We start from the raw sequence: 27,925 nt of genomic DNA, 5'->3' as shown, positions 1-27,925 counted from the left end.
AAGCATCTGCTTGAAAGAATTACTAAATCTGTGCAAACTGGTGGTGTCTGCTAAACTGCTAAAAATCTGGCATCTCTCCACCACAAGAGGGCAGTAGTGCTCAACCGTTGCTAATGGGAACTCAACAAGAGCGATGGAGGCTTCCTTAGACGAATCTTTGGAGCCAGTTGTTAAGGCATCAACCTCTCACTGCAAAGGGCAGGGAAACAGGAACCACCAACCAGACAGATTCGGAGCTGCTGTCCCCAGCAACAATAAGGCAGGAATTAAGCAACAGGGGATTGTGAAACGGAGCGACTTTGCTCCCCATCCCCATGTCTTTGAATCACCATGGAGATGGCTAGCTTAATAATGGCTGCAGATAGGGGTCTGTTCATTTGGATATCAGATAAGGACACTGGCAGGTATCAGTGCAACAGAATTCTTAATGGGGATTTGGGAAGGACAGAATAAAAGCTGTAGGGAGCAGCAGAGCTGTTATATCTCAGAAAATTAGGACTAGTTTTAAGAGTGTTCTAGGATGAACTTTTATTTAATTTAAATTCACAACATTGGAACAGTATGATAATCAGAGTATTCTTTGCAGCCTATATCATTATCTTTTAAAGCTTCCAGGAAGCTAATTAATACAAAAAGGGATCAGTTATAACAAACACACCTCAACATTTTAAGTATGATGTTAATTGTTCTAGAATGACTCATAATATGAGCCCTGTATCAGGCATTTTTAATGTGCTCTCATGACCAGCATCTGTTTTTATTTTTATTCATAATTGTCACTACTGTTACTGAGCTATAATCTGAAAAGATTTTTAGTATTTGAAAAACCTAATTATTCCATAATTTAATTTTGTTTCAATCAGCATTTATTGAACACTCACAACTGAGAGGAAAGACAGTGCCTCTGTGTGTGTGTTAAAAGAGAGAATTTTAGAATATTGTACCCATGTGTTTAAAAGTCAACTTCAAATAAAAATTGAGACTTGAGTATGTTTTCTATACTTTATGTGCCTTTCTTATCCTACATTGTACCATTTGTGGTAGTGATACCTTCAAATCATAGAAAGGCCAAACCTAATTCAGGAAACCTTGTTCCTTCATGTTGACTAAAGATAGGAAATAAAATATGTTCTGTTTTGTCTTTCTAATAGATATCCATGAGTGACGTACTTGTCATTGTTGTTAATGAGCCATTGGATAGAAGGCAATATTTAAAACTTCTTATTCGATTACGAGTATGATTTAATGGTTTATTTAACTCAAATTAGCAAACATTCATTGAGTTAGGAACTGTGTTAGACACAGGAAGTAACAAAAATGAGTAAAACATAGACCTGAGGGTAGGAGGCACCTGAAAGAAGGAAGGTAATTAACGTTTTTTGAGCAACTAACCTGTGACAGATTTTTGCATATCTTTTCTCATTAATCCTCATAACAATTTTGAGGTATTGGCCCTGTTTTGTGGAAGAAGAAACACACTCGGCTATTAAGTACTTTCTCAAGCTCACAAAACTAGAGCTAAGATTAAAACCCAGATCTGTTCAACCCTAAGGTAGATTCTCTTTCCATTGGACCATTCTATCTGAATATTAGTCATTGACTCCTGGGAGAAAGTAACTTTTATGAATGGCAGTTAAATAGTTTGCAGTTTAAGAAAAGAAACAATGGTGTGCAGTGATCTTATGTTTAAAAAGTAACTTTTAATTGGGAAGTATTTCAAACACAAGTTAGAGGCTAACACCTGTGTGGTCATTACAGAGCCATATTCTATATCCAACCTCAACATTACGTGTGTTTGAGTCAGACCTTTTTTTTTTTAATTAATTTTTTAAAAATTTTAGGGGGAGGTAATTAGGTTTACTCATTTTATTTTTAGAGAAGGTGCTAAGGATTGGACCTAGGACCTTGCGTATACTAAGCATATGCTTTACTACTTGAGCTATATTGTCCCCCCTCGAGTCAGACCTTTTTAAAGAAAGAAAACATTATAGGACCAGTTGAGACTTCTATACCCCTCCCTGGTTCCACTGTCGTTGCTTTCTCCCTAGAGCTAATACTGTTATGAATTTAGTGTTTATTGGTTTCATGCATGATTTCTTACTTTCACTACATGCTTATAGAATCCATAAATAATATAATTTTTTTCTTTAAAAAACAAGTAATCTTTAATTGTTCCAACTACCTGGTCTTTGTTGTAATAATATAATATTATTTTGCAAGTTTTTAATTGTTTTTAATTGTATTCAAAAGAACATATTATTCTACAACTTACTTTTTGTGCTCAACGATGTTTTTGAGATTTATCCACAATGGTAGATGTAGCCCTAGTTCTTTAATTGTTAAAAGCTGTGTAGTATTCCATCATATGAATATACCATTTTATCCATTTTCCTGAAATTGCATATTTAAACAAGATTCTGCAATTGTTTTTACCTAAAATATGTCTAACGAACTTTCATCATGATACTGGAACTTATATTTTAGTAATGAAAGTACAAAACTATTCACACTAACTTTTTTCTTGGTGCAGATCACTCTCGAATCGAAGTATGGAAATTTGGTAATACTGCCGTCGAATGCCTATACCAGTGGGCACACGTCTGTTTAGCTCTTGTGAAGCTAAACAAAAAAATAAATAGTGCTATTACACCCCCATTGCCGTCCAAGACTGACTCCTATGTGTATGCAAAAATGCCAGGGGAAAGTTTGCAAGGGAAATGCTAATGAAGTTGCTACTGTATTTAAGTTATTTTTGTCATGTTCAGTTTTGTTTGTTAATCGTAAAATAAAACATTTTCAATTGGAAAGGAGTGCCACATAGACATATTCTGATTCTAGACACTTACCTCAGCACTTTCTAAAGCCAAAAGTGCTACCAAAGGAGAAATTTTATCTGAAAAATATCCAGTTAAAGTAGCCAAAACCAAATGTATGTTATAGGATATATTTTCAAATTTCCTTTTTTTTAGTTTTAGCTTTTCATCTGTCATGGAACCATTATGGTTGGTCAAGTAGAGTTATTTTAATTCTTTTAACGTACAAAGTGAAGAAAAGACTGAGGATTTAGAGAGAAAAGGGGGCAGTTTTTACATCAAAAGAGTACCAACCAATAAAGATTTTAAGAAATGAACTGGGAATTGTTTTTCTAATTTTTCAAAGACATATGAGCACTACCTCCTCCTCCTCCCCATCCCCACTCTCACCCCCAACTTACCTTGACAACTTAAAAGTTATTTCAATGAATACAAATTACTGTGGGAAAATGTTTGTCCATGACTCATGGAAAAAAGAAAACACCTTTTTTTTTTTAATAACAAAATCCTCTTGAGTTCAAGAACTGCAAAAAGAATTTATATTTATTTAAAGCTTGTTATTACAGCAAACTTTACTGTTCTGTTGTGAGATTTCATCTTTGCAATAAGATATCTGATGACAGAGTCCATTTTTAATAAAATTTTGGGAAATTAAACTTCATTTTCTTTATTTGGTTGACAAAATGTGATGTGTTCCAAACATCTTATAATTTGAGATTGGACGTCCCTTTTTAACCTTTTCTGATAAGATGGCAGTGTTATTACCAGTCCTCATCTCTTGGATGATTGCATGCCCAGTTTTAACCTATAAGCCTGTTTCATATTTGGAAGTGGGGTTTTCAGGGCATTTGCTGCAACATTTCTAGGAACAACGTTCTTGAAGATATTAAACTGATAGCCATATATCCTGATGGCTTCAGAACAAGCTTTTATAAAGAGTCCACTGTGAATACAAATGGCATTTTAGGCAGCAAGGAAGGGAAATGTTTGCAGAATGCTAGCTTTTTAAACATTATCATGGGAATTAAGTTATTAACTAAATGGCATCTAGCTTGGATAACAAAGGTCATATATTTGCATGACTTTTTAACTTGTTTGAAGTATTTTCCCATACTAGCTCATTTGATCCTCCCTGTGACCTGTATGTACACTAGGGCAGCCTCGATATTTTATCCCCATTTTATGTATGAGGAAATAGGCTCAAAGAATGAGTTATCTGGGTCACAACAACTAGAATGAGGTACCCAAGAGGTACCAAGAGGTGTCTGGATTTCTGATTTACTGCCCTTGCCAGCACCCTGGACATCTCATCAACACTTTCCAAACTTTACTAGGCTAACAACCATGCTGTCAGCCTTTTGGAAATGACTTTAAAATTAAGCAATCATCAAGGCAAGAGTAGTTGAATTTATTTATCATTCAAGTAAAATCCTATCCCTTAACACCAGGAGCTTCCTTTTTTGGTGAAGAGGATGTTATATACACTTGACAAAAATTTAGATGTAGGTTTATATTTAAATCTATTTATTTGACTCAATAGATTTACTGATTTGCTTACATTTACATATACTTCAGAAGCTTAGACTTGATCAAGTGGATTTTTTATTGGCTCTTTCTCCATAGCTTATAGGTAACAATGACACTGCATGCTCTAGACCATCCAGACCATTTTTCTTTATAATTATAGTTTTCCATGGTCCAGGAACAACATAAGGTTTCAAGACAACACTATTGGAATCACAGAAAATCTCCTGTTGGCTCCTTTAACAGCTTTATCAAAATGTAACTCACATACTAAACAATTCACATACTTAATGTGTACAATTCAATGGTTTTTAGTATATTCATAATTGTGCAAACTTTTCAATCAATTTCAGAACATTTTCATCACCCTCATGAGAACCACCATACCCATTAAGCAGCCACTCTCTGTTTCCCCCCATCCCAGACCTAGACAACTACAAATCTTGTTTTGTCTTTGAATTTGACTGTTTCTGATATTTTATATAAAAGGAATCATAACTACGTGGTCTCTTGTGACTGACTTCTCATTCCCTCCTAATCTAGATGTGATCAAGCAACCAGCTGCCCTTAACTTCCACAGACTTCCCCAATCCACTGACTCAGAAGACCTTTTGCAGGGAATTTAGGGAATTTTCATTTCTCTTACATAAGGTTTTACGCAATGTCACTCCCACCTACCCCAACCCTAAATCATCATTAACTTTGTGTTCTTACTCTCCCCTACATGATCTTATTATAAAGACCTCTCAACAGACAAGATCAATTAATTAAATAGTGCCTATTTCTTTGTCCTTAGGCATTGTAATTACCCTTGGTGGGTATTCTGTCTCCTAGTCATTAACATATTTCATCTCTCCTCAATATACTGCCTGAGCTCAAACTATCCCGCCTACTGATGGCCATGTTTTGTTCCACGTGACCCTGACTCTCTAGCCACAGCTGTTTAAATTGGGGTCATCTGCTTGCCAAAGGGAGACTAATTTGTGAAATGGCCTAATAGGAAAAGTACCCAAAACATGGATAAATCAAACTGGGAAATAGCAATAGAGTGGCATCTAGAAGTGTTTGGAGAGGCCAAAAGTGTCATGACATGCCTTAAAACAAGTTGAAGCCTACTGCCTTCCAGACACTACAAGTTAGCAAAACCTGTAGGTAGAGAAAAGGTGTAGAGAGTGAGTACAGCTGACCCTTGAACAACACAGGAGTTAGGGGTGCCCATCCTGTGTGCAGTCAAAAACCCACATATAACTTTACAGGCAGCCTTTTGTATCCCTGGTTCTGCGTCTGGGGATTCAACCAGTCACAGGTCACGTAGTACTCTAATATATATTTATTGAAAATCAGGAGTATGGCAGTGATGATGCTATCTTTTCCTGGTTTACTCTGCTTCTGTCCTTATAGAATCTTCAGTTAAAGTTCCCAAGCCTAGGTTCAAAATGATAGGAGGCTTCTGCATGCTTCTGATTCACTGTTGCAGCTACCACCCTTACTGCAAACGCTGCCAAGTGATTGAAGAACTCGAACTCTGCAATACTCCATCTGAGTAATCAGCCTTCTAGCTTTGGGAAAATCTCATAATAGCTTCATTACAATATCCCAAAGACAAAAGGAGAATACAGAATTCAATACACCAATTCAGCTCACATTATATGGAGCTGGATAACTGTATGTAACTAATTCCCTTTTCAGTCTCTTTAAGCAAGAGGCAGACAGCCCAAGCAAGGGGCTTTATTTTTACCCTTTACTGATTATTTTTATTTTAAGCAAAGTAAGATATGCTCATAGTTCAAAGAGTCATGCTGTCATACAAGGGCAGTCGAGACCAGTCAAGGCCAGAACATTTCTCAGCTCCACCTCACCCCTATTTTCCTTGCTTCTGTGCCAATTACTTTCAATTCTTTTAGCTCAAGAGTTAATAAAGAGCCCACAAGCTAAATTTGGCCAGTTGCCTGTTATGAGAAAGTTTTATGGGAAAAGTCATGCCCATATTGTCTACAAATGCATTCACGCTACGGGGCAGAGCTGAGTAGCTGCCACAGAGATTTATGACCCACAAAGCCTAAATATTATTATCTGACCCCCTGCATAAAAAGTTGGCCAACCCCTATTTTGGCCGTAGCTTTGAAAAGTACCTCCATATTGCTAAATAACATGCTGTGTGGCTTTTTTTTTTCCTGAATTAGGCAATATTTGTTAATCTCCCAGTATGCAATACAAAGATTTAGCTCCTTCCTCAGCATGTGCACACACACACACACACACACACACATTTCCCATCCCTTCATTCTTCCTAATTATGTTGTCAAATAGGTGGATACTCCGTGTCTGCATCATCATGATCATGTATGCTATTTAGGGCTTAGCCATGTAGTAAATTACAATGATTTTCCTTTTCTGAACATCTATTTTCTTTCCCTAGAGTTAAGGTCAAACGAAAACTTTTGGAGTGGCTGGAGTGACTATAATAATATCAAAGTAGATTTCAGAGCAAAGAATATTACTGTGATAAAGGAGGTCATTTCATAATGAAAAAGGGGTCAACTAATTAAGAAGACATAACAATCTTAAATATTCATACACTTAATAACAGAGTTTCAAAATACATAGAGCAAAAACTAATAGAACTGCAAGTCCATAGAGAAGAGAAGTAGATTACTGGTTGCTTAGTGTTGGGAGAGTTTGGGGAAAAAATAGGAGTGACTAATAGGTACATGGTTTCTTTCTGGGGTATTAAAAGTATCCTAAAATGGATTGTGGTGATGATAGCACTACTCTCTGAATATACCGAACACCTGTTGAACTGTACACTTTAAATGGGTAAAATGCAACGTATGTGAATTATATCTCAGTACAGCTGTTTAAAAAATGATTATACTAAACAGAAATCTGAATCTACACAAAGATATGAAGACACCAGAAATGGTAACTATGTGGATAAACATAATATCTTTCTTATTTAAAAAATATTTTTGAAAGGTAATTGACTGTTTAAAGCAAAATGATAAATCTTCTGTGCGGTATAACACAGGTAGAAGTAAAACGTGTGACAAAAACAGCACAAAGTCTCAGAGACAGAAAACTGAAAGTATACTTTTATATGTTTTTCACACTATACATAAAGTGTGAAAGAAATACTTTCTTATTGAAAGTAAACTGAGATAAGTTAAAGATGGGTACTAGAAACCCTAAAGCAAAACCTTAAAAAAAAAAAAAAACAAGCAAAGAAGTACAGCTAATAAGCTGACAAAGAAGTTGAATCATAAAAATCTTAAGCTGAATCGTAAAATTAATTGATTAATCTGAAAGAGAGTAAAAACAAAACAAAAAGGTGGAGAACAAAGAACTGATGGGGAAAAGATAAAACATTGTCACTATACTAACTGCTTTAATGAAAATGTTTTAAATACCCATGTTAAAAAGAAGAAATGGTCAGATTGGATAAAAAAGCAAGACCCAACTTTATGCTATCAACAAGAGATCCACTTTGAATATAAAGGCACAAATAGAATAAAATAGGTTAAAAGTAAAAGGATTAGGGATAAGATATGGTAACAATTAAAGCTGGTTATATTAATATCACATAAAGTAGATAAAAAGAAATAAAAGAATAAAGAGGGTCATTTCTTAATGGTATAGGGGTCGATGTAAGAGGATATAACAATCCTAAATGTTTGTATACCTAGTAACTGAACTTCAAAATACATGAAACAAAACCTGACAGAAGTAAAAGGAGATACAGACAAATCCACAACTAGAGTTGGATTTTAACATTCTTCTGTCCATAATTTAAAAGATCTCTTTAGCTGCTGTAAGGCTAGTCTGGAATGGGCCAGATGAACTGTGACTAGACCAATAAAAATATATATATATCATATACGATTTTACTTACTATACCCAGTGGTACCATGGTATTGTCATTAATCATTTCTGTTCTAAAACGAGATACTTAGCATACAGATTTCCGTCTTCTGGCAGATTATCCTAAATCACACTGAATACCTCAGGGGGAAAAAAAATCGATAGCCTAGGGCAGTAGTTTTCAAACTTGGGTATCAGAATTACCTGGAGGGCTGGCTAAAATTCAGATTGCTGGGCCCCATCCCAGAGTGTCTGATTCAACATGAGTAGAATAGGGCCAGAAATTTGTCATTTCTAACAAATTTCCAAGTGATGCCAATGCTGCTGGTCCTGGGACCACACTCTGGGAACCACTGTCCTAGAATTTTGTCATTCATTTCTCCCCCACTGATACCGAGTCGGTTTCCAAACAATGCCGGAGGCGGAAGGATTCGATTCTCATCCGTGCGGAAGCACTCACCAGCTAGGCGAGTTCCAGGCCGCGTAAAACCGCGCGAGAGTTTACGCGACGACGTCTGCGTCTGCGTCACGTCGGCGTCGGCCACGTTCAGCGGAGACGGGAGCAAGATGGCGATTCCGGGCAGGCAGTGAGTGATCCGGGAGTTAGGGTCAGGCTGGGGAGTGAGACACCACGGCGACTGTGTCTTTGGCCGAGGAGTAAAAGTGCGCTGGAAGTGAAGGGGCTGTGTCCTCAGGGATAGACTCGAGGAAAAACGAGAAATCCTGAGGAACATATATTCCCATCCCCCCCACATTTTCCAGGATGGAAGCCCGAAGTTTGAGGGAGAAACTTGTGAGGAAATAAAGGAAGTTAGGCTGAGGGGCAGAGAGCGAGACTTTTCTATTTTCCAAAAGCTCGGTCTGAGGCCCCTCAGTCTTGCTTCCTACCCCGCGCTTGAGTTTCTCCCCGGTTGGATGCTTTCAGGGGCAATAAGAAGAGAGACAATTCCTGGCTTTCTTAGAGGGCCTTGTTCTCCTTGGCAGCTCAAGTCTTGATTCCCGCCCTCCCTTCTCGGGTTAGGAATGTGCTGAGAAGCCACAGAAAAGGGTAGGCATATAGGGAACTGGTGGTATAAGTTGCCGCAAAAGAGATAAATGTTGTATGTTCTTGGAAGTTTTACCTTTGTTTTGTAATCCTCATTTTTGATGCGGCTTACCGTGATTTCTGCATCTTTAAGGCCAAAACGTGAGAAACTAAATGTGTTGGATCTGATAGGATGATTTTTTCAGACGCTCCAAGACAAAGCAAGTGAGCTTTATTAGTGTAATGAGAACTTGCCCCGTGGCTACTTGGGTTTCTCAGTTAATGTAATCTTTTAAAAATTTATTCATGGGTGACACTATTATTCAGTAAGTTCTTTAAAATTGTTTTAAGTACCCAGTAGGGGAAAAAAGTATTTTCTTGACTCTTGTTAGACCTCAAGGATAATTCAGAGCATTTTTATTTTTAGGGGACAGCAACTGAGCTTTCCAGGAACATGTTCTTTTTAAAACAGGACTATAATTTCACTACTTAAAACATATCTGAACTCTTCATTTACTTCTCTTTGATTAAAATGGTATTTTGATTTGGGCCCGTGACCAGAGATGAACACTTAGAATAATAATTATAAAATCTTAACATGTATTAGAACTTTTAGATTGTTGAAAATCAGAACTAGTGTTATATGTTCATATGACATGTTTGGTTTGACTTGGTAGCTTCATCTGGAAGAGGTGGTGGATGTATTATTTTTTAACACTTAAATATAATGGTGTAATTTCTATTTCAAAAAAAAATACGCAGGTATGGGCTTATTTTGCCAAAGAAAGTACAGCAGTTGCACCCTGTTTTGCAAAAACCTTCAGTGTTTGGGAATGATTCTGATGATGATGATGATGAGGTAAGGGAACCTATGTTTCTCTACTGCATTGTTGGAAATATAATTTTTTAAAATTGAATTTGTGACTATGATACCTTTGCTTGCCTTAGTTAGTTGTTAATACAGTGTTTTTGTAGCATATTGTAATTTATGGGAATATCAAAAGGAATATTTAAAGAAGAAAACTCCAGTGATTTTTTTTTGTAAGTCATACATGGATAATCTAAGAGATTTTTTTTTCCCAAAGTCTGTGAACTTCAGTTATTTTTAAGCAGTCATACAAAGTAATTTCAGACAACTAATAGTGATACAACAAAATTGCTGGTGTAACGATCGCTGGAAATAAATTAAGATGTCACCTACTTGTTAGAAATTTTTATTAGCAAAGTAATTTCTTATGAGACTACTTTTGTGGTTATGCAGTGTCTGTTAAATGTAATTACTCAGTTGCAATTACAGTAATATATAGTTATCATTGATAGTACTACAATAATGACATCTGATACGAACATTTTATATTTCAGCAGCCAAAACAACGTTTTCCTACGAAGCCCACAGTTTATAAAAACCCCTAAATGTGTGTTTACTTCATACTTCAGTAATTTTCTATACTTCTAGAAGACCTTTGTAGCATTTAATCTGGTACTTCCTTTGCTCTGGCAGGAAAATAGCTTCTCTTTCATTTTTTACTGATTATGTAATAGCATAGTTAGGTAACTGAACATGTATGATGCTTTGCTTTCCTTCTCCTGAAGAAATTGACTCTACGTTGCTTACCTTTTTAAAAGTTGGGTTATAATTTACATATAATAAAATTCGTGGATTTTAAACATATGGGTTGATGATTTTTGACAAAGGTATGTGCCCCAGTCAAGATGTAGAACGTTTCCCTCTCCTCTGAAAATTGTTTCACACTCTTTCGCAGTTTACTTCCCCACATTCTGCCTCAGATAATTATCTTGTTTTGATTTGTATTTCACTGATGGCCGATGATGTTGGCCAGTTATGTATCATCTTCAGAGAAATGTTCATGTCATTTGCCTATTTTTTAATTGGGTTATTTCTCATTTTGTTGTAAGTTGTAAAATTTTTAGTTTGAGATACAAGTCGCTTGTTAGATATAATTTGTAAATATTTTCTCCTATTCTGTGGGTTGTCTTTTCACTTCTTAATAATGCCCTTTGAAGCACAAAAGTTCAATTTTGAGGAAGTCCAGTTTTTTTTTCTTAGGTTGCTTCTGCTTTGGTATCATACCCAAGAAACCATTGCTTAATCCAAGGTCATGAAGACTTATACATGTTTTCCTCCAAGAATTTTGTAGTTTTAGCTCTTAAATTTAGGTCTGTGATCCCTTTTGAGTTAATTTTTGTATATGGTATGAGGTAGAGGGTTCGATTTCATTCTTCACATGTGGATGGATATCCAGTTGTAGCAACACCATTTGTTGAAGTCTCTTCCCCATTGAACTGACACCCTTGTGGTTTGTTTTAATATACAAATAATTTTTAAAATCACTTACTCAGAACACAAGAGAAAAATATGACATACTTATCCTGTAGTGTCACATAAGTTATCCCAGCATACCATGTGATACAAATCAATATATATACCCCAGTTTGTGAAGGATGGGATTACACAAGTGATCTAGAATGTTTCATGTGATTGCTGTTTCTTTTCCATCGTGAAATAAGGCCAGTGGTAGTGGATACACTAGAGTCAGAAAAGAAAGACCTAGGGTCATTTTGCTCTTCCCACCCTCTCTCCCTCCCTCCTTTCTTTTACATAGAGGAACTTTAATGCAGAGAATTTGTTATATGAGTGATCAAAGACTTGAGAAGCCACAAGAGGATGGTGAAGCAATGCAGAGATTAGCAGTCGTAAAAAGCAAGAATGATAAATGGAGGAATACAAATAGAAGCTGGATCCTAGAGACCAGGGGCTAGGGTTACCTGGTGGGAACTAGTCTTTTCCGAAAGGTGTTGAAGCCACTGGGGAGATTCAGTTTTCGGTAGAAAGGCAAGGAGAAATACCTTGTCTTTTCCCTTTCTCCTTCCCTTCGGTATACTGCCTTTGTCTTCTATTGGTAGAGCGCAGCTGGAAGCAACTGACAAGGGAGCTGCCGTTTAGTTCTTAACCAGCAGAGAATACAAACTGTTCTTTAACATAATTTCCTTAAGTATAAGGAATTAATCTAGTGAATTCCAGCTCACCCTTGTGTATTATTTAAATGTGAGGTTTGAATATAAAAATCTCTTCTTTAAAAATTAATCATTTTAAGCAATAGTAAAAATTTTGGTGTTCTGGAAAACACAGAGATAGATGTTTTATGGTTTCCCTCCTGAGGAGGGCATTTGATATACCTGGAGAGGAGCTTCTGTGATGCAAATCCGTCTATTCTTATTTCCAGCAATTCAGCAGAAGCAATTAAGAGCCCAAATTTAAGATCAGACTTTACTTCCAACAGTCCAGCGGGGGGGGGGGGGGGGGGGGGGCTAACAAATGAATTCTATTTTAATATGTGTTTGTATCCAGAGTTAGTTTAAAGTGGGAAAGTGGTAGTCCAGCACTTTAAATTATTATCTAAATAGTTCCTCTTTTTAAAATCATCAGAACTAAATAGAAATGATTATCATTTTGTTCAAAAATAGGGGAGATGAAGAGTTTTTATCTCATATGAGTAAGAGGTTTATATTTTATCTAAATGCTGCTTTCTAATCATAAGTGTTTGAGTGGTTTTGCTATGATGGTAATGTGTTTATTTTTTTTTCTAGTCTGTCGTCTCTTTTCCAGTCCCATTGCCACCACTTTCATTACTTCTCTCTTGGATTATTTTAATAGCTTTGTAACTAGTTTCCCTATCACCTATCTATCTCTCCTCAAATTGATTTAATTTTAGTGAGTTACAATGTGTCAGTTTCTGGTGTGCAGCATAATGTCCCAGTCATGCATATATGTACATATATTTGTTTTCATATTCTTTTCTGTTAAAGGTTACTACAAGATATTGAATATAGTTCTCTGTGGTGTACAGAAGAACTTTGTTTTTTATCTGTTTTTATATATAGTGATTATCATTTGCAAATCTAAAACTCCCAAATTTATCCCTTCCCAGACCCTTTCCCCCAGTAATCATAAGATTATTTACTATGTCTGCGAGTCTGTTTCTGTTTTGTAGGTGACGTCATTAGTGTCCTCTTCAAAAGTACTTTTGATAACCAGTATTTCACAAGAGTTATGAGGTGGTTAGGGACTAAAATAGTTAGATGTTACACAAGTTAAACATGGAACTTCTTTAGGATATTTCTCCATGATAAATGCTTGCTCATTTTGCACAGCATGATGAATTTTCGTCTTAATCTTGGCATTTGGAATGCTTATTTCTAGACATGAGATCCAGTTTTGCATTATAATTCCTATCCTGTGAAGCGGTATGATGCATACAACATGAAAATTGTTGCTTTTGGATAAAAATACAGAACTTCTTGATCTCCTTAGATAGTTAAACTTTTAGTTTTATTTATATAGAAATATAAAATATGTCAGGTAAATGGTGGATGATAGTAATAAATAGCACTTTGAGTGCTCAGAAGCCATGGTATAGTCCTTTTGTAGGTTAAGCATTCATTTTCATAAAATGTAAGGCATTTATAAAAACATAAGAAAAACCCCAAAGCCCCAGCAGAAAAATGAGGAAAACATATAGACCATCACCACAGCAACAAAAACTTAATCCAACAAACAGAAGAGAAAACAAGAAATAAGATAAATAAAAAACCACAATACAATAAAGAAGAAATCTAAAATGACAGCAATAAGTCCAAACATATCATAATAATCTATTTAGACAAAAGCAAAATATGACTATATCTAAGAGATAGAAAAAAAGTAACGAATGAACGGATAAATTCAGAAAAGCTGAAAATAAAGAGATGAAGAAAGAAACAGCTTAAGTAGGCTAAAAAAGTTAGAGAACAGAGCAATATTAATTTAAACAAATTGAAGTCAGGGCAAAAAAGGAACAACCCGTAGCTTGCTAATGGTAAGAAAAAGTTAAAATTTTAATCTCTGAACATTATAATACATCTGAATCAATAAAGTATTTTAGGTTGTGGTTTTTCATTAGTTATAATTCTATAGTTCCCTTTTTTCTGGATATACTCTGGTATAGTTCAAATAAAATGACAGTGTTATGTAGACATGACAAAACATTTATGAAAATGGCATGAAATTTGGGTTATTTTAGTGATGGCTAAGAATTTTTTATACTTTTTTCAACTGAATTCCTAGATATTCATGATACTGAATATGTCTAATATTCACTGTATAAGCAGTGAGATTTAAAGTAATTGTGCAGTTTTTCTAAAAATTTATTCCTTAACCTGCTGTTGATGAGTGAAATAGTAACAAAATGCAAGAAGAAAGCAAAAGATAACTATTAAGTTACAGAATTTTGTTAAGAGTGGGAGCAATGACAAGAGAATTCTGTTCTCCTTATTTTTATCTCCTAGTAGAATAAGAGCATTACAGAAGTAACTGAGATAACCCAGCTTATGAAGATAAGATGAAGTGGGAATTTTTGTTCTTTTTTAGGAAGGAAATTGTGTTAATCATGAGTCCTCATAGATATAAAGTTACTTTGTGAACCTCCGGTTAAATCTGTGTTTTGAGCCATAAATTTACTTATGGTGACATGTTGGCGAATTATTTCTTAAAAATTTTTTTTTGGTCTGAAATACAATGCACAAGCATTGTTGTATTTTCAACTCCAGAGGTTTGGTTTTGTTTTGGTTTTTTGGCTTTTTTATAATTTCTTTTTATTGGTATTCTTTATTTGGTGAGACATTGTTCTGATACTTTTCCGTAGTTCTTTAGACATGGTTTTAGTTCTTTGAATACATTTATTCTGTGTGTGGATCATACTTTTTCTTGTTTCTTTGTATGTCTCATCATTTTGGGTTGAAAACTGAACTTTTAAAATAGTATAAAATGGCAAGTCTAGAAATTAGAGCCTCCCTTCCCAAGATTTATTGTTTTTGCTGGGGTTTGGGGTTTTATTTGTTTGTTTAGTGACTTTTCTGAACTAGTTCTTAAAGTCTGTATTCGTTGTCATGTGTGGCCACTGAAGTCTGATTAGTTAGCTTAGTGGTCAGCTAATGATTTGACAGAAACTTCCTTAAACACCTGTAAGTAGTAAGTCTCCAGTTTGTCTGGGGCTCTGTGTGTATTTGGAGTGTGCCTACAAGTACACAGCCAGGCATTTTACAACTTTGCCTTAGTCTTTGCTTCTTGCTTGTGTAGAGCCTCATGTCAGTCCTCAAGGTCAGTTTTGAAAATTTAGGACCTACCTTCTTAGGTCTCTCCTAATCATGCAAAAGGTCTATGTATGTATGCATTTGGCCTTCATGATCCCCAGGAATATGTTGGCGATTTCAAAGGCCCCAGTGGATATTCTGTTCCTCTGCTTTTCTTTTTAAGCTTTTTGTTAACCTATTGTTTTCCCCAGCTGTTATCACTGTTACACATTGCCTCAGGCCACCCTGATGTTCAACAGTTATCTTTAATTGTTTTTGACAGATATACCCAGGAATAAGTCTGTTTTACATCAGCAGTTCTGTTAAGTCAGATAAAGACAGCCTTGTGAATGGTGTCTTCCAGGGAACCTCTAGACAGGTCCAAAAATTCTCTGGGTAGGGGTTTTGATGGAACCTCATCTGCCCTCTCCAGTGGCTGCCAGACTGTTGGTTTTTCTGCCATGATTATGGTCTCTTGTTTTTAGGCTACCATGGCACTAGGGAGTTGACAATGGAAATGAGGCAAGTTAAAACACCACACAGTTCTTACCTGGTTTTGGCTGTTTTTGAATAAATGCTGCTTGGACTATTGTAACCCTTTGGTTAATTTGCAGAGTTCTCAAAAAGCTGATTCTGACCCTTTTTTGTCAATGTTTTCATGCTTTTATGGAAAAGAGAATTTTTGTTAGTTCTGTACTCTCCCATATTCAGTGACTTCCCAGATTGTCTTTTAAGCTTCTCCAATACATTTTTGCACACTTAGACAAAGTCGCCTTACTATTTTACATTTCTGCCAGCAGTGCACAATGGTCCCAATTTCTCCATATCCTGCCTGGTACTTTGAATATTACTGATTATTTTTTTGATAATAGCTGTTCTGATGGTAGTGAAGTAGTATCTCATTGTGCTTTTGATTTGTATTTCCCTAATTACTAATGTTGTTGAGCATCTTTTCATGTACTTATTGGCCATTTGCATATCTCTTTTGGAGAAATGTGTGTTCAAGTCCTTTGCCCATTATTAGATTATTTGGGATTTTTTGTTAAGTTGTAGGAGTTTATTCTGGTTATCAATCCCTTATTAGATATATGACTTGTGAATATTTTATCCCATCCTGTGGGTTGCCTTTTCACTCTTTTGATGGTGTCTTTTGATGAACAAAAGTTTAAAATTTTGATGAAGCCCAGTTTATCAAATTTTCTTTTGTTGTCTGTGCTTTTGGTGTCACACTGGCTTATAGTTTTCTTACTCTCTTTTTATCTGGTGTTGATTTAGCTTTCCATCTTTTTTCCTTTCTAGAACAGTGGCTCTCAAGTTGTAATATAGAGCCACTAAAGTGTCCCTCAGATCCTTTCACAGGGTCTACAAAATCAAAACTCTTTTCATAATACCAAGACATTATTTGCCTTTTTTTCTCTCATTTTCTGACAGATGTACGGTGGAATTTCCCAGATACTGCATTACATGTGAATTGCAACAATTTGAACACAGAGCACATGTGGGAGAGTCCAACAATCTTCTGTTGAAGAGACTTACAAAAATATAAAACATTGCCATTATTCTTACTAAATTTTTTGTAGTTATTTTTCATAAGTATTGCTACTTTTTAATGAATTAATATTAAAAATTTGTTTTAATTTCTAATGTGGTAGATGTTGATAGGTATAACTCATATAAACAAAAGCTCTTTGGATCCTGAATAATTTTGAGTGTAAAAGTATCCTGAGACCAAAATGTTTTGAGAACCTCTGCTCTAGAACAGTTAACAGAGAAAATATTTTCCTTTAAAGTATTTTAAAATGCAGTGATACTTTGCATTTGGTCCTTAACTATCTAAATTTCTTCTTTTTTAAAATCTCTTCCGATTTCTACTTTTTTGGCAAATTTTGGTTATTTACATTTGCCTAAGTAATCATTTTTCTAGGGATTTAAATGATATTTGTAGAGGATTTAAATAATAGTTTAAAATGCTTTCTAAATATCTCTTCTGAATTTGTAATTCCTTCTCTTTTTTCCCCCTGATGTTGTTTATTTGCTATTTCTCTCCTTTTTTCTTGGTGAGACCTGGCCAAATTTGCCTATGTTATTACCTTTTCAACAGATTTGCTTTTTGATTATAGGTTATCACACTACCTTTTAATTATTTTATTACTTTATTCTATGTTATTTCCATATTCTTTATTATTAGTCCGTTCTCTCTTTCATTCTTCAATTGAACATCTTTTTTCTTTCCTAAGAAGTTTATTAATGGCTATAAATATTTCTACAGTCCTGCTTTGCATGTCCTAGGCTTTGTTATTTACCAACTTCATTGTATTTTTGTGTGTGTGTGTGTGTATATATATATATATATATTTTTTTTTTATTGAAGTATAGTCAGTTTACAATGTTGTGTCCTCATTGTATTTTTTTTTAAGATAGCTCGTAATTTTTGTGTTGGTTCTTTTTTTTAATGCAAGAGTCATTTAGAATTGTGTTTTTCATTTCCAGGTATCTGGTCTTTTCCTTTCTGTTTGCTGTTAATTCTAATGCATTTTGCCTGTGAACATGGTCCATGTGACTTCTGCTTTTTGTAATTTCTTAACATTTCCTTAGTGACTCAATACAGATTTTGTGACTGATCCGTGTATATTTGAAATGAAATTTTTTTTTCTGTTTTCTTTAAAATACTGCAGATGCTTAAAACATTTATATACATATATATGTATATATACTCATTTGTATGTATATTCATGCATTCATTTATTTACTGGACATGAGCAAGTTGGCTCTCTGTCATGAGAGACCATAAAAATTTGTAAATGTGACCCTTTAGGTGGGACTTGTACTCTTTGGTTAGCTATAGTTTCTGTCAGTCCCTGTTGATTACGCTAGGCTGCATCTCTCTGGCTCTGGAATGAGTTTACAATCCCTGTCCAAACTGAACTGTATTATTATTCAAGTCTATACCCTTTCTCAGTTGTTACTTGTTTTTCTCTGAGTGTGGAATGGTAGTTTTCTGCTGTGGTTTCAGTTTGTTGATTTCTCTGTCTTTTTAAGTGAGTTTTACTTTAGATGTTTGGAGCTATGTTAATTATATAAAGATTCATTAATATCTCCATAGGTTGTTCTTTTTTGTTTTGACTTCAGTTTGTTTAAATTAATACTGCTGTATTCTCTTTTTTTGTCTATTCATGCTGTGTTTGTCATCTCTTAATTTTCAGCTTTTCTGAATTCATTTATTCATTTCTTTTTCTGTATTTCTTGGATGTAACTGTTTTGTTCTTCTAAATGATATGTTTGGACTTATTCTTGTCATTTTATGTTTCCTGTTTACCATGCTTTCTTATTTATCTTTTTTATTTCTTATTTTCTCTTTTTTTCTGTTTGTTGGAATAAGTGTTTGTTGCTGTGGTGATGGTGGTTGTTCCATTATTACCCTCCTCTATGGGAGTTTTACATTCTGTTATTTGAATGTTTACCCTTAAGATTTTCAGCACAATGATTAGATTATTCTCAGAGTGTTTAGACTATTCATGTCCTCTTAGATAAGTCAAGAACCTTAGCAGTTTTTTACTTCCTTCCATTTTCTCTTGTTTCCTCTTTTTCTGTTATCTTACATTGATTGCATCTGAGATTTGAGGTCCATGTATTTTTTTAACAGTACATCCATTGTTGATTTCTGCATCCTACTTTTTACTTCCTTTAGTATTTTCTCAAGTAATTCTTTTGGAGAGTACCTGTGGGTGATAATCTTCAAATCTTTGAAGATCTGCAGATGTCTTTATTTTGCTTTCCCTCTTGAAAGATAATTTGGGTATGTACAGAATTCCAAGTTCAAAATTATTTTCCTTCAGAATGTTAAAATAATACTTTGTTTTCCCCTTATATCCACTATTTCCACATGGAGGCACCTGTTATCAGTCTGGTTCTTTGTAATTAATCTTCATGCCCAGCTTCCTTCCCAGGTGTTGTTAGGATTTTTCTCTTTATCCCTGGTATTCTAAAATTTCACCAGGGTAACTCAAGCTCCTGTGTTCAGTATTCTTGGTTAAGGGCAGAAATGAAATCTTTGAATTTACCTTTTCCAAAAAAGGCAGTATGTAAAGATCCACCTACACTGCTACTTCTAATGTAAAAACCCCAATTAATTTATCTTCTCTGTCTTCTGCTCTTTGTATCCCTTACCTTAGAACATGTAGTGCCCTTGGAACCATTTCTATCTTTTCTAGTATTCAACCTCTGACATTTTGGTTTCTTGCCTTCTAGCTTCCTCAAGTTTCCAGTCCATTGAAAGTACCCCTTCTTGTTTTCTAGTATAATTATAGATTTCTTTTCTGTCATTCTGAAGGTTTAGAAGAGGAGGAGGAGGCAGCAGTATGTATTAATTTGCCACCTTAAACCAGAAGCTTTGCATTGCCTTCCTAGCTGTAAGATCTTGAGCAAATTTATTTAATTTCTTTGTTTCAATTCCACATTAAAAAAAACACTATAATATCTAAAAGTTTACTTTAAGGGTTAGAGGTACCTTAAGTAGCTAGTATAGTGTGTGTGGCACAGAGCAGAAGTATAATAAATGGTAATTATATTGCTATAATAAAAATAATATCTTCTTTGTGTGCAGGAACTGCCATCATTACTTGTTAGTCATCTGAAAGTGTCCTGTGCTGTCTGCATCCCACTTTGTGTTAGACTGTCCTATTTGGGGACCTGGCTTTTTGTGACTCTTTAATAGAATCTTGATCTCAATTTTAGGTTGAGTCCATTAGCTGAGAACCATTATATTAGAAAAATTTTCCATACAGAAGGCAGTAATAACCATAATTATATTTTTGAGTTATTATTTTATTTGATTTTTATACAATCTCATTGCACCCTTTTTATTCATCATTTTAAACTGACAGTTTCTAATTGGAAGATGGTAAAAGCTTTACTTCCAAATTTGCTGTTAAGTAACAAAATTAGCTTTCTATTTTCCTAAAACCGTACACCTCTTCCTCATATACTGATAGGCTTTGATGTTGCTTATTCTAGCTTCAACATAAAAATCATTTAAAAATTTTTTTCCTTTATTTTCATGTTGTGTTTCAGTATGTATAGTCAGACAAAAGCAATAATCCCCCATCTCATTCTTGGATTTATCAAAAGCTGAAAATAAAATAGATCAGATCACTTTCTGAAACAAAATTACTTTATTAGTTTGGTAATAATTTGAGGTTACTTTAAAGATAAGAAGCAGCATATGGGAGGAGATTCATTTCCTGCCTTTGGACTTTATCTGCAAGAACTACATCTTCAGTGTCAAGAGATTGTGTACTTGTAACTGAACTCTAATAAAGTCTGTGCTGGGGATGCTGCACACCTGACTTGGTCATTGTGGTTATATATTATATGCCAAACTGTTGCTTGTCTTTTGAAAAAAATACATTACCAAATGTGTTTCATTAAAATTTGGCCTGTGTGGGTAGGATTAAAAGACCTTCAACTGTTGATTACAAGCATGCTGGTTATTACCAACATGGGTAATGATATTCCTTTGGAAAATAAGTTTGTGTTTCTAAGAGGAATAAAATGTAGTTTACCTTTTATTGGTGAATTAAGCAATAATTGGAAGAGGTGTTATTAATTATAATAAATATGTTTTTACTAAATCTTATAAAATATTTTCTGCCATTCTTTTTGACTGATGCAACATAGGATATTGAGAACCGTGTTCTGAGTTTTTTTCCCTTTAATCCGTATCTTATATGTGAATGTTAAAGAATCATACTCTTTCTTATGAGTAGTCTAAAATTACCTTTTTTACACTCCTTTTATGCTCCTCCCACTTTTTGCTGTATGTATCTTTTCATTACAGAGAAATTGTCACACAAAACAGATAAGATTGTTATTTTATAACTGCAACCTTCATGACATTTTCATCTTTCTGTGTGTATGTGTGTGTGTCTTTCTGGAACTGTGACATCTGTGGCAAGGAAAGAGCTGTTACTCATGCAATAAGCTTTTTTTGGAAACATACGGGGAATTGTTAGTCATACTTCTCATTTCAAGGCACACATCAGCCTGCACAAGGCTCCTTTCTTATTTTATTTATTAGTTTTCCCTTACATCCCTCATCCCCTTTCTCATTCCCTTTAAACAGTCTGATGTGTTTGATATATATTCTTGAATTATGTGTGCATCCTTTTGTATTGTGTTATTTTGAGTGTGTATATTTTATATATATAAATATCATTGTAGTATAGCTTTCACTTTTTTCAGTCAATACTACATTATCTTGTATATACCTAGTTGATTCTAACTATAGCGTATGCATGCACTGTATTTTATTCGATTCCCTCAGAAATAAACATTTAAGTTATCCTCAGTTTGCTGTTATCACAGCAACACTATAAAAAACATTGTTGTACATGTCTCAATGAAAGCCAAGTAGAAAGCAAAGGGTTTCTTTGGATTTCAGCGAGTGGGGTTTTTGCATCAGGGAGTATATAGATACAAGATTTCAGTAAATACTGGCAAATTGCTTTCTGGAATGTCTACCAATTATATTCTGTTAGTGGTCGCTGTTTCTTCATCTTATTAACACAACAGTTTTTCCCATTCTTAGTTGTTTTACTTTGCACTTCATTGATTATTAATTATTAGAGATTTCTTCTCTTCTGTAAATTTCTCATTCATATTCTCTGTTCTCCTTTCTATTTTATTTCCTGTCCCTTTTATAATTCACAAAATAGATTCACAACAATCTGTTCACTTTTTGTTGTGACAGCATTTAAACTGGGCATGTAGCTGCTCAGAGTTTATATTTTCTATTTATCATTAGCTAATTGAGACCATGTGGCTCATTTTGTCAGTCAACTATAGGCAAAAATATCTCATGCAATTCTGCTTCAGTATCTTAAAAGTTTTTGATGTGGACTTCTTTTTTCCTTGTTTTAAGTTGGAATATGGATGGATTTATTATTTCGGGCCATGACTCAACTTCCTCTGTACCCTTGTGACAACTGAAAAGAGCTTAGGTTTCTGAATGACCATGTGGAAGAGAGTCTTGCCAAACTGAACTGTCCTCTTAGAACAGTAATGTAAGAAACAAATGTAAGTGCAGTATTTGAGAGCTAATTTGATGTTGTAGTTTAGAGTTGACTATAATGGTGTGTTCTTTATAGAACCTAAATTATCTCGTTTTAATATAGTTAAATCAATTATCCCCTATGTGGTTTGTGCTTAAGAAGTCTTTTTTAAGAAGGTCTTCACTACCCTGAGAGTACCAAGATATTCACCTATCTTTTCTTGTAGTAGATTTGCAGTACGTTTTACATACAGGTGTTTAATCTATGTTGAGTTCACTTTTTATATATATTGTGAGGTAGGGATCCAACATTATCTTTCTTAGAATGGTACCATCTATAGGCATTGCATGCTTTACCTTCTGATTTGTGGGTCATGTTTATCATGTAAAGTTACCATTAATTCACAAATCTGCTGCTAAGCTCTTGATTTGTTGCAGTTGTTTATTATGGCTTAGTAGTAAATGTTACTATCTAGTAGGGTGAGTCCCTTATTTTGCACTCCTTTTACAAAGTTGATTAAGTTTTTTTAGATCTTTATTTTTACATAGACATTTTAGAGTTAAGTTTGTGAAATTCCTTAAAAATTAAAACAAAACTCTCCTGATTTGTATTGGAACTGCCTTGGATTGATTAATCTTTAAGAAACTACCGAGAAATGTGGTACAGTTCTCTATTCATTTAGACTTTTTTATGAGGTAATTTTTTTACAACCCCCCCCCCCCATTTTGTTGTTAGCCAAGCCTTCCAGTAGTATGTTGAACAATGTCCCTGTCCTTGTGAAACTTATAGTCAGTAAGGGATACAGCTAAGTAAGTTGAAAACTTCAGTATGGAATGATAAGCAAAATGAGAAAATACAGATGTACCTAGGAGGTACAAATATCTAACACATTCTCTGCATCAGGGAAGATTTCCTGTAGGGGGCCAAGACTAGAAGGATAAATCATAGTTAATCTAAAGAGAGTTAGGTATACAAAAGTCCTAAATTTGAAAGAAGGCATGGTGTGTTCAAGAGACTGAAAGTAGCTAATTAAGAATGGATTCCCCCAAAAAAGATTTTTAAGTACTTGATATGTGTCAACATTGTTTTAGGCACTGGGGATTATGCAGTGAAGCAGATAAGGTTCTTGTCTGGTGAGGAACACATGATTATCTCTGTCATGTAATGATAAAGTGCTTTGAATGAAATAGTATTCATTAATATGCTATGCTTTATAGATAGAAAACAAGTTGTAAATTTCTTGTTTAGCGAAGAAAATAAAAGTATCTCCTTTAAAAAAAAAAGATCTTAAATGCTGTCCTGTGTACAGAAGTTCAAGGAGAATGTTGTGTTTACATAATATTATAAACCAATACTTTAATTAAAAAAAAAAAGAATGGAACATAGAGAAACTAAAAAGGAATGAGCCTGAGGGAGTTTAAAGCAAGGCTAGGATCCTCTATGTCAGATATTTCTGAGTAGTTCAGATAAATACCAAGACTGTTGATTGGATTTAACAAGGGTTTTAGAAAGATTTCTGTGGAGTGGTAAGAACAGAGGCCAGGTTGCACTGGGGTTGAGGAATGACTGTGGCTAGAGGTAACGATATAGACCACTTTAGCTCTTATGGGATGCCAGGAATTCTTAAGGTGGCTACAGGGAGAGCCAGGTGGAGGGGAGGGGGGATCTTTGTTTTCAGATAGAAGGGATTTGAACATGAGTCCTAATGTACTTAAGGTTTTTTTGTGAGAGGGAGTTATGAGGAGTCCCTGTTTGATGCCAGTATCATAGGTATCATTTAAAAAGGGAAAAGACAAGCCATAAGGGGGAAAAGATATTTGCAACCATAAAAACAGGAGAAGATTGTTGTCCAAACTATACCAAGAACTCTAACAAATCATTAAGGAAAAGCAAAAGAACTCAAATAGGAAATTGTACAAAGACATGAGTAGGTTTTTCACAGAGAAGCAAACTTAGTTGACTAATAAATACTTGAAAAGTTGTTCAGCTTCATTAATAATAAGGGAAATGCAAGGTAAAATTGTTTTATGCCCATAAAATTGCCTGAAGAATAAAATGTTCCACAGTATAAAATGTTCATAAGTATAGAGTAGTAAGAATTTATAACTGTAGGAAGGAGTGTAAATTGGTTGGACCACTTCGGAGAATAATTTGTCAGTATTTAGCACAGTTAGATAACATACGTCCTGCAGTGTAGCAGTTCTGCTCCTACATAATTGAACATTTGTATCAGGACACATGCACCACAATGTTTATAGCTTTTTTGCCAAAAAAAGAAAAAAAAAAGCCCAAATAAATGTTCATCAGCAGGGAATGGATACAAATTCAGATCCTGCAAAATCATGTAGAGACATATATTGTAGAGGAGGTAAAATATTTCTCCACCTTACTAGAGACTCTAGCTGGTACTGATAAAAGACCAATTAGCAGGAGAAAAGCATATGTAGGTTAACAAAGAGTAGCAATTGTGGAAAAGTAAAAATTTGAGGAGTCTAAAGGAAGATAGTTATTCTAACAAGGTCTGTTTGTATAGATTTCTCCTGGCCTTGACTCCCCATCTCTGGTGATAAGAATGTTTCTAACTCCTAGTCATGGGGAAGGTACTTTTCACATGGGAATTTTATCTCTTGCTTTTAGGAAGAAAAAGGAAGGTCAGAATGTCCTTGCATCTGCTGTTTTTCAAGTGTCTTTAACTCAAATGTGTAGCACAGCAGAGGATGCTCAAAAAGAAGTGCTCTATCTAATCACCTCATGCTATGGGGCATATATTTTCATTTATAAGTAGTTGCTAGTAAAGCCACTCTCAGTTGTAAAGAACCCATTTCTAGCTATGCCGTAGCTCCCATGGCTAGTGAAGGATTCAGATGTGTGCATCTTCCATTTTCCTGTGTTTTGGTGTACTGAATATGAAACCTTAAGGAATCTTAACACACAAAAGAAGATATGTACAGCCTTTTAAATATTCAACAGAATAGATTTTTCTGTTTCAGTAGATGTTGAATCATACTGTACAACTTCAAGTAAATGCCAATCTTATATTTTATTAAGTACGTTGATAAGTGTACTATAAAGTGAAACATAGTATACATGCTTTACTGGTGTACACTTTGGTTTAACTGAAATACTCTGAAGGAAAAAACCTATAGTGACCATTTTCACATAATTTATTCTAATATAAGCATTTCTTCATCCCCATGTTCTTAAACATGGGCATAGCAATAATAGTGGTAATAATGATAGCCCTTATTGAGCACTTCTTTTAGCCAGATACTTGCCAAATAGTTTTCACATATTATCTCATTTAATCCTCAAAAACACCCTTGTGAGATAGGTACTATTAATATAGATGAGTAGCATACACCTACTATACTATTATATAGATGTATAGCTTCATGTAACTACCACCACAATCAATAACACAGCTAGTAAGAGAGAACAGTTTGAAACTGTTTCTTGAGCCTACACTTGTGACCATTATTATTCTTTACTTCCTCCTTGTGCCATACAGTATGAGAACTCTAAAGTTAGAGGCTGATGTGTTGGTGGTTATTACATCTTAGTTTTGTTTCATTTATAGGCACATAAACGAAATCTGTTTCTTCTCTTGCTGAGTTCAGTAAGATGAAACCTTCCTTGACTTACGCAGGGGGACCTACTCTTTTCATTTTTATCTTCTCTTGCATATCCTTCCTTTTTATGGACCAGACTAAATTAAAAGTTGATTTAAACATTTGTATTGGTATTTTAATTTAAGGATATCTCTGAAAACTTAGAAAGACTTGATCTTTAAAATATAAAATCTTAATTGATCCGGCTTTTAATTTTACTAGTTATTATATCTCCAATATGAATCTAGACTAGTGTTTCTTATGTTTGTTATGTAGAAGATTTTAAAATGTCATTTAATACATTTGCTGATTTTTATGTAGGATCACTACTACTGAAACACCTAAAAACTTTACTGCTACTTTTTTCATTTTTAGCTTTTTGTGTGTATGTGTTTAAACAAGTTGTTGGCATTTTAGCCATCACCATTAGTAGTCATTGTTAGAGTTCCTTTAGCTAGAAAACTGAGATCAAATGACTTTCAAAAGGAGATAGTCCTCCCTGAGTTTTTCAGCTTCAGAAGTTCAGAGTTACCTCTTTATCCTATCCACTAATGCTCTTGAAATTCCAGAGATACAAGTTGGTGAATAGGATATGTAAAATTATTCTCGTTGAGGAGTTATCACATCACCCTGTGAGTAATAATACCTGATTTTTTTTCAAAGGTCAGCCTTCTTCCTTCTAAACAGATACAAACATGAAAACTTAACATTGGAGAAGCCCTTCCCAATCTGTTTATTCCATATTATATAAAAGTCAAGGGGATGGGGGTAATAACTCAGTGGTAGAGTGCATGCTCAGTGTGCATGAGGTCCTGGATTCAATCCCTAGTGCCTCCATTAAGGGGAAGAGGGAAAAAACGTCTAAAAAGTAATAGCCTTGTGTTTTGTTTTTCCAAGTTCAGTAGTCAGGTTGAAGTAATCAGTTTGAAAGTGAGAGCAGGTGAACTGTGACTGACTGTAGGAGAGGTAGGAAAAAGTAATAAAAATAAGTAAAAGTCTAGCATTTGGAGATGTACCCTTCTAGTCTATCCTAAGGACATTACTGACTCAGTGATTAAGAAAAACATTTAAAATACATTAATTAGACTGAGGCATAAAAATGCATTGGAAAGAATTTCATGAGATATGCTTATTAGAATATTTAATACTTTCATGCTTAAAATTTATATTCTAATGAATATGTCATATCACATAACAGGGACATTTGAGTTAAGTAATACATGTAACACAAGTAATACATTTAGCATAATATCACTTGTTTCTATAGGTGTTAGCTGTTATTTTTGTTAACATCTCTTCCTCCAGTTGGAGTGAATTTATTATCTAAAATGAACTTAGTCTCTGCCAGTATGCTTCTTTTAATTTATTAAGTAAGTGTTCTATTATTATTGTCTGGCTTTTGTGTGTTAACCTACTCATCTACATGGTCATGGAGAACTAAAAATAGGTTTGTTTATTTTGTTTTGTTGCCATGGAAAACAAAGGAAGCACCAATTGATAACTATTTCAGCTGAAAACAGGGTATGTCAATAGGCTAGAGAACTATAGTCCTAAGTCTGAGGATTATATTTTAAAAAATAAATTTATTAGTAACCTTTTTTTTAAAGATGTAATTCACACACCATAAAATGTACCGTTTTAAACCATGCATTTCAGTGCTGATTTGTATTTTTATAAAGCTTTATACTTTAAAGGAGACGGTTTTTCCTAAGTATTCTAATTATATTTCTTTTCTTAGCTGCAAGTCTTTACTTTTGCCTGTGTGGTTACTACTTTCTATACTCCTCTTACCTTCTCTTAAATTTGTTTTGATTCAGGTCTTAATGTCATATCTCTTTTGGGAAGGCTTTCCTCATACATTTAGTTTCCTTCTAGTCTGTACTCTCACATCCCTTTTTTTAATCCCTTTATTATATTGTT

General features: G+C 34.5%; 2 protein-coding genes across 4 annotated transcripts in view; both read left to right on the top strand.

Moving 5' to 3' along the window:
• Window positions 1-2,807, top strand: part of EFCAB5 (EF-hand calcium binding domain 5) — an 84,653-nt gene extending 81,846 nt beyond the window's left edge. The window contains exon 24 of the mRNA XM_032457533.1: window positions 2,531-2,807. Within this exon, the coding sequence (XP_032313424.1) occupies window positions 2,531-2,724 (194 nt within the window). The 3' untranslated portion in view covers window positions 2,725-2,807. The remainder of the gene's footprint in view (window positions 1-2,530) is intronic.
• A 5,927-nt stretch (window positions 2,808-8,734) lies between these two features.
• Window positions 8,735-27,925, top strand: part of NSRP1 (nuclear speckle splicing regulatory protein 1) — a 33,022-nt gene continuing 13,831 nt past the window's right edge. Inside the window, exons 1-2 of one of the 3 annotated variants that reach the window (XM_006184961.3) lie at window positions 8,736-8,782; window positions 9,982-10,078. In XM_006184961.3, the coding sequence (XP_006185023.1) occupies window positions 8,763-8,782; window positions 9,982-10,078 (117 nt within the window). In that variant the 5' untranslated portion in view covers window positions 8,736-8,762. Of the gene's footprint in view, window positions 8,783-8,812; window positions 9,244-9,981; window positions 10,079-27,925 lie in introns of those variants that run through there. The other 2 variants (XM_032457532.1, XM_006184962.3) reach the window with 2 other exon arrangements.

This window comes from Camelus ferus, chromosome 16 (genome assembly GCF_009834535.1).
Source record: "Camelus ferus isolate YT-003-E chromosome 16, BCGSAC_Cfer_1.0, whole genome shotgun sequence".
Classification (NCBI taxonomy): domain Eukaryota; kingdom Metazoa; phylum Chordata; class Mammalia; order Artiodactyla; family Camelidae; genus Camelus; species Camelus ferus.
This window is presented reverse-complemented; position numbering and strand designations above follow the sequence as displayed.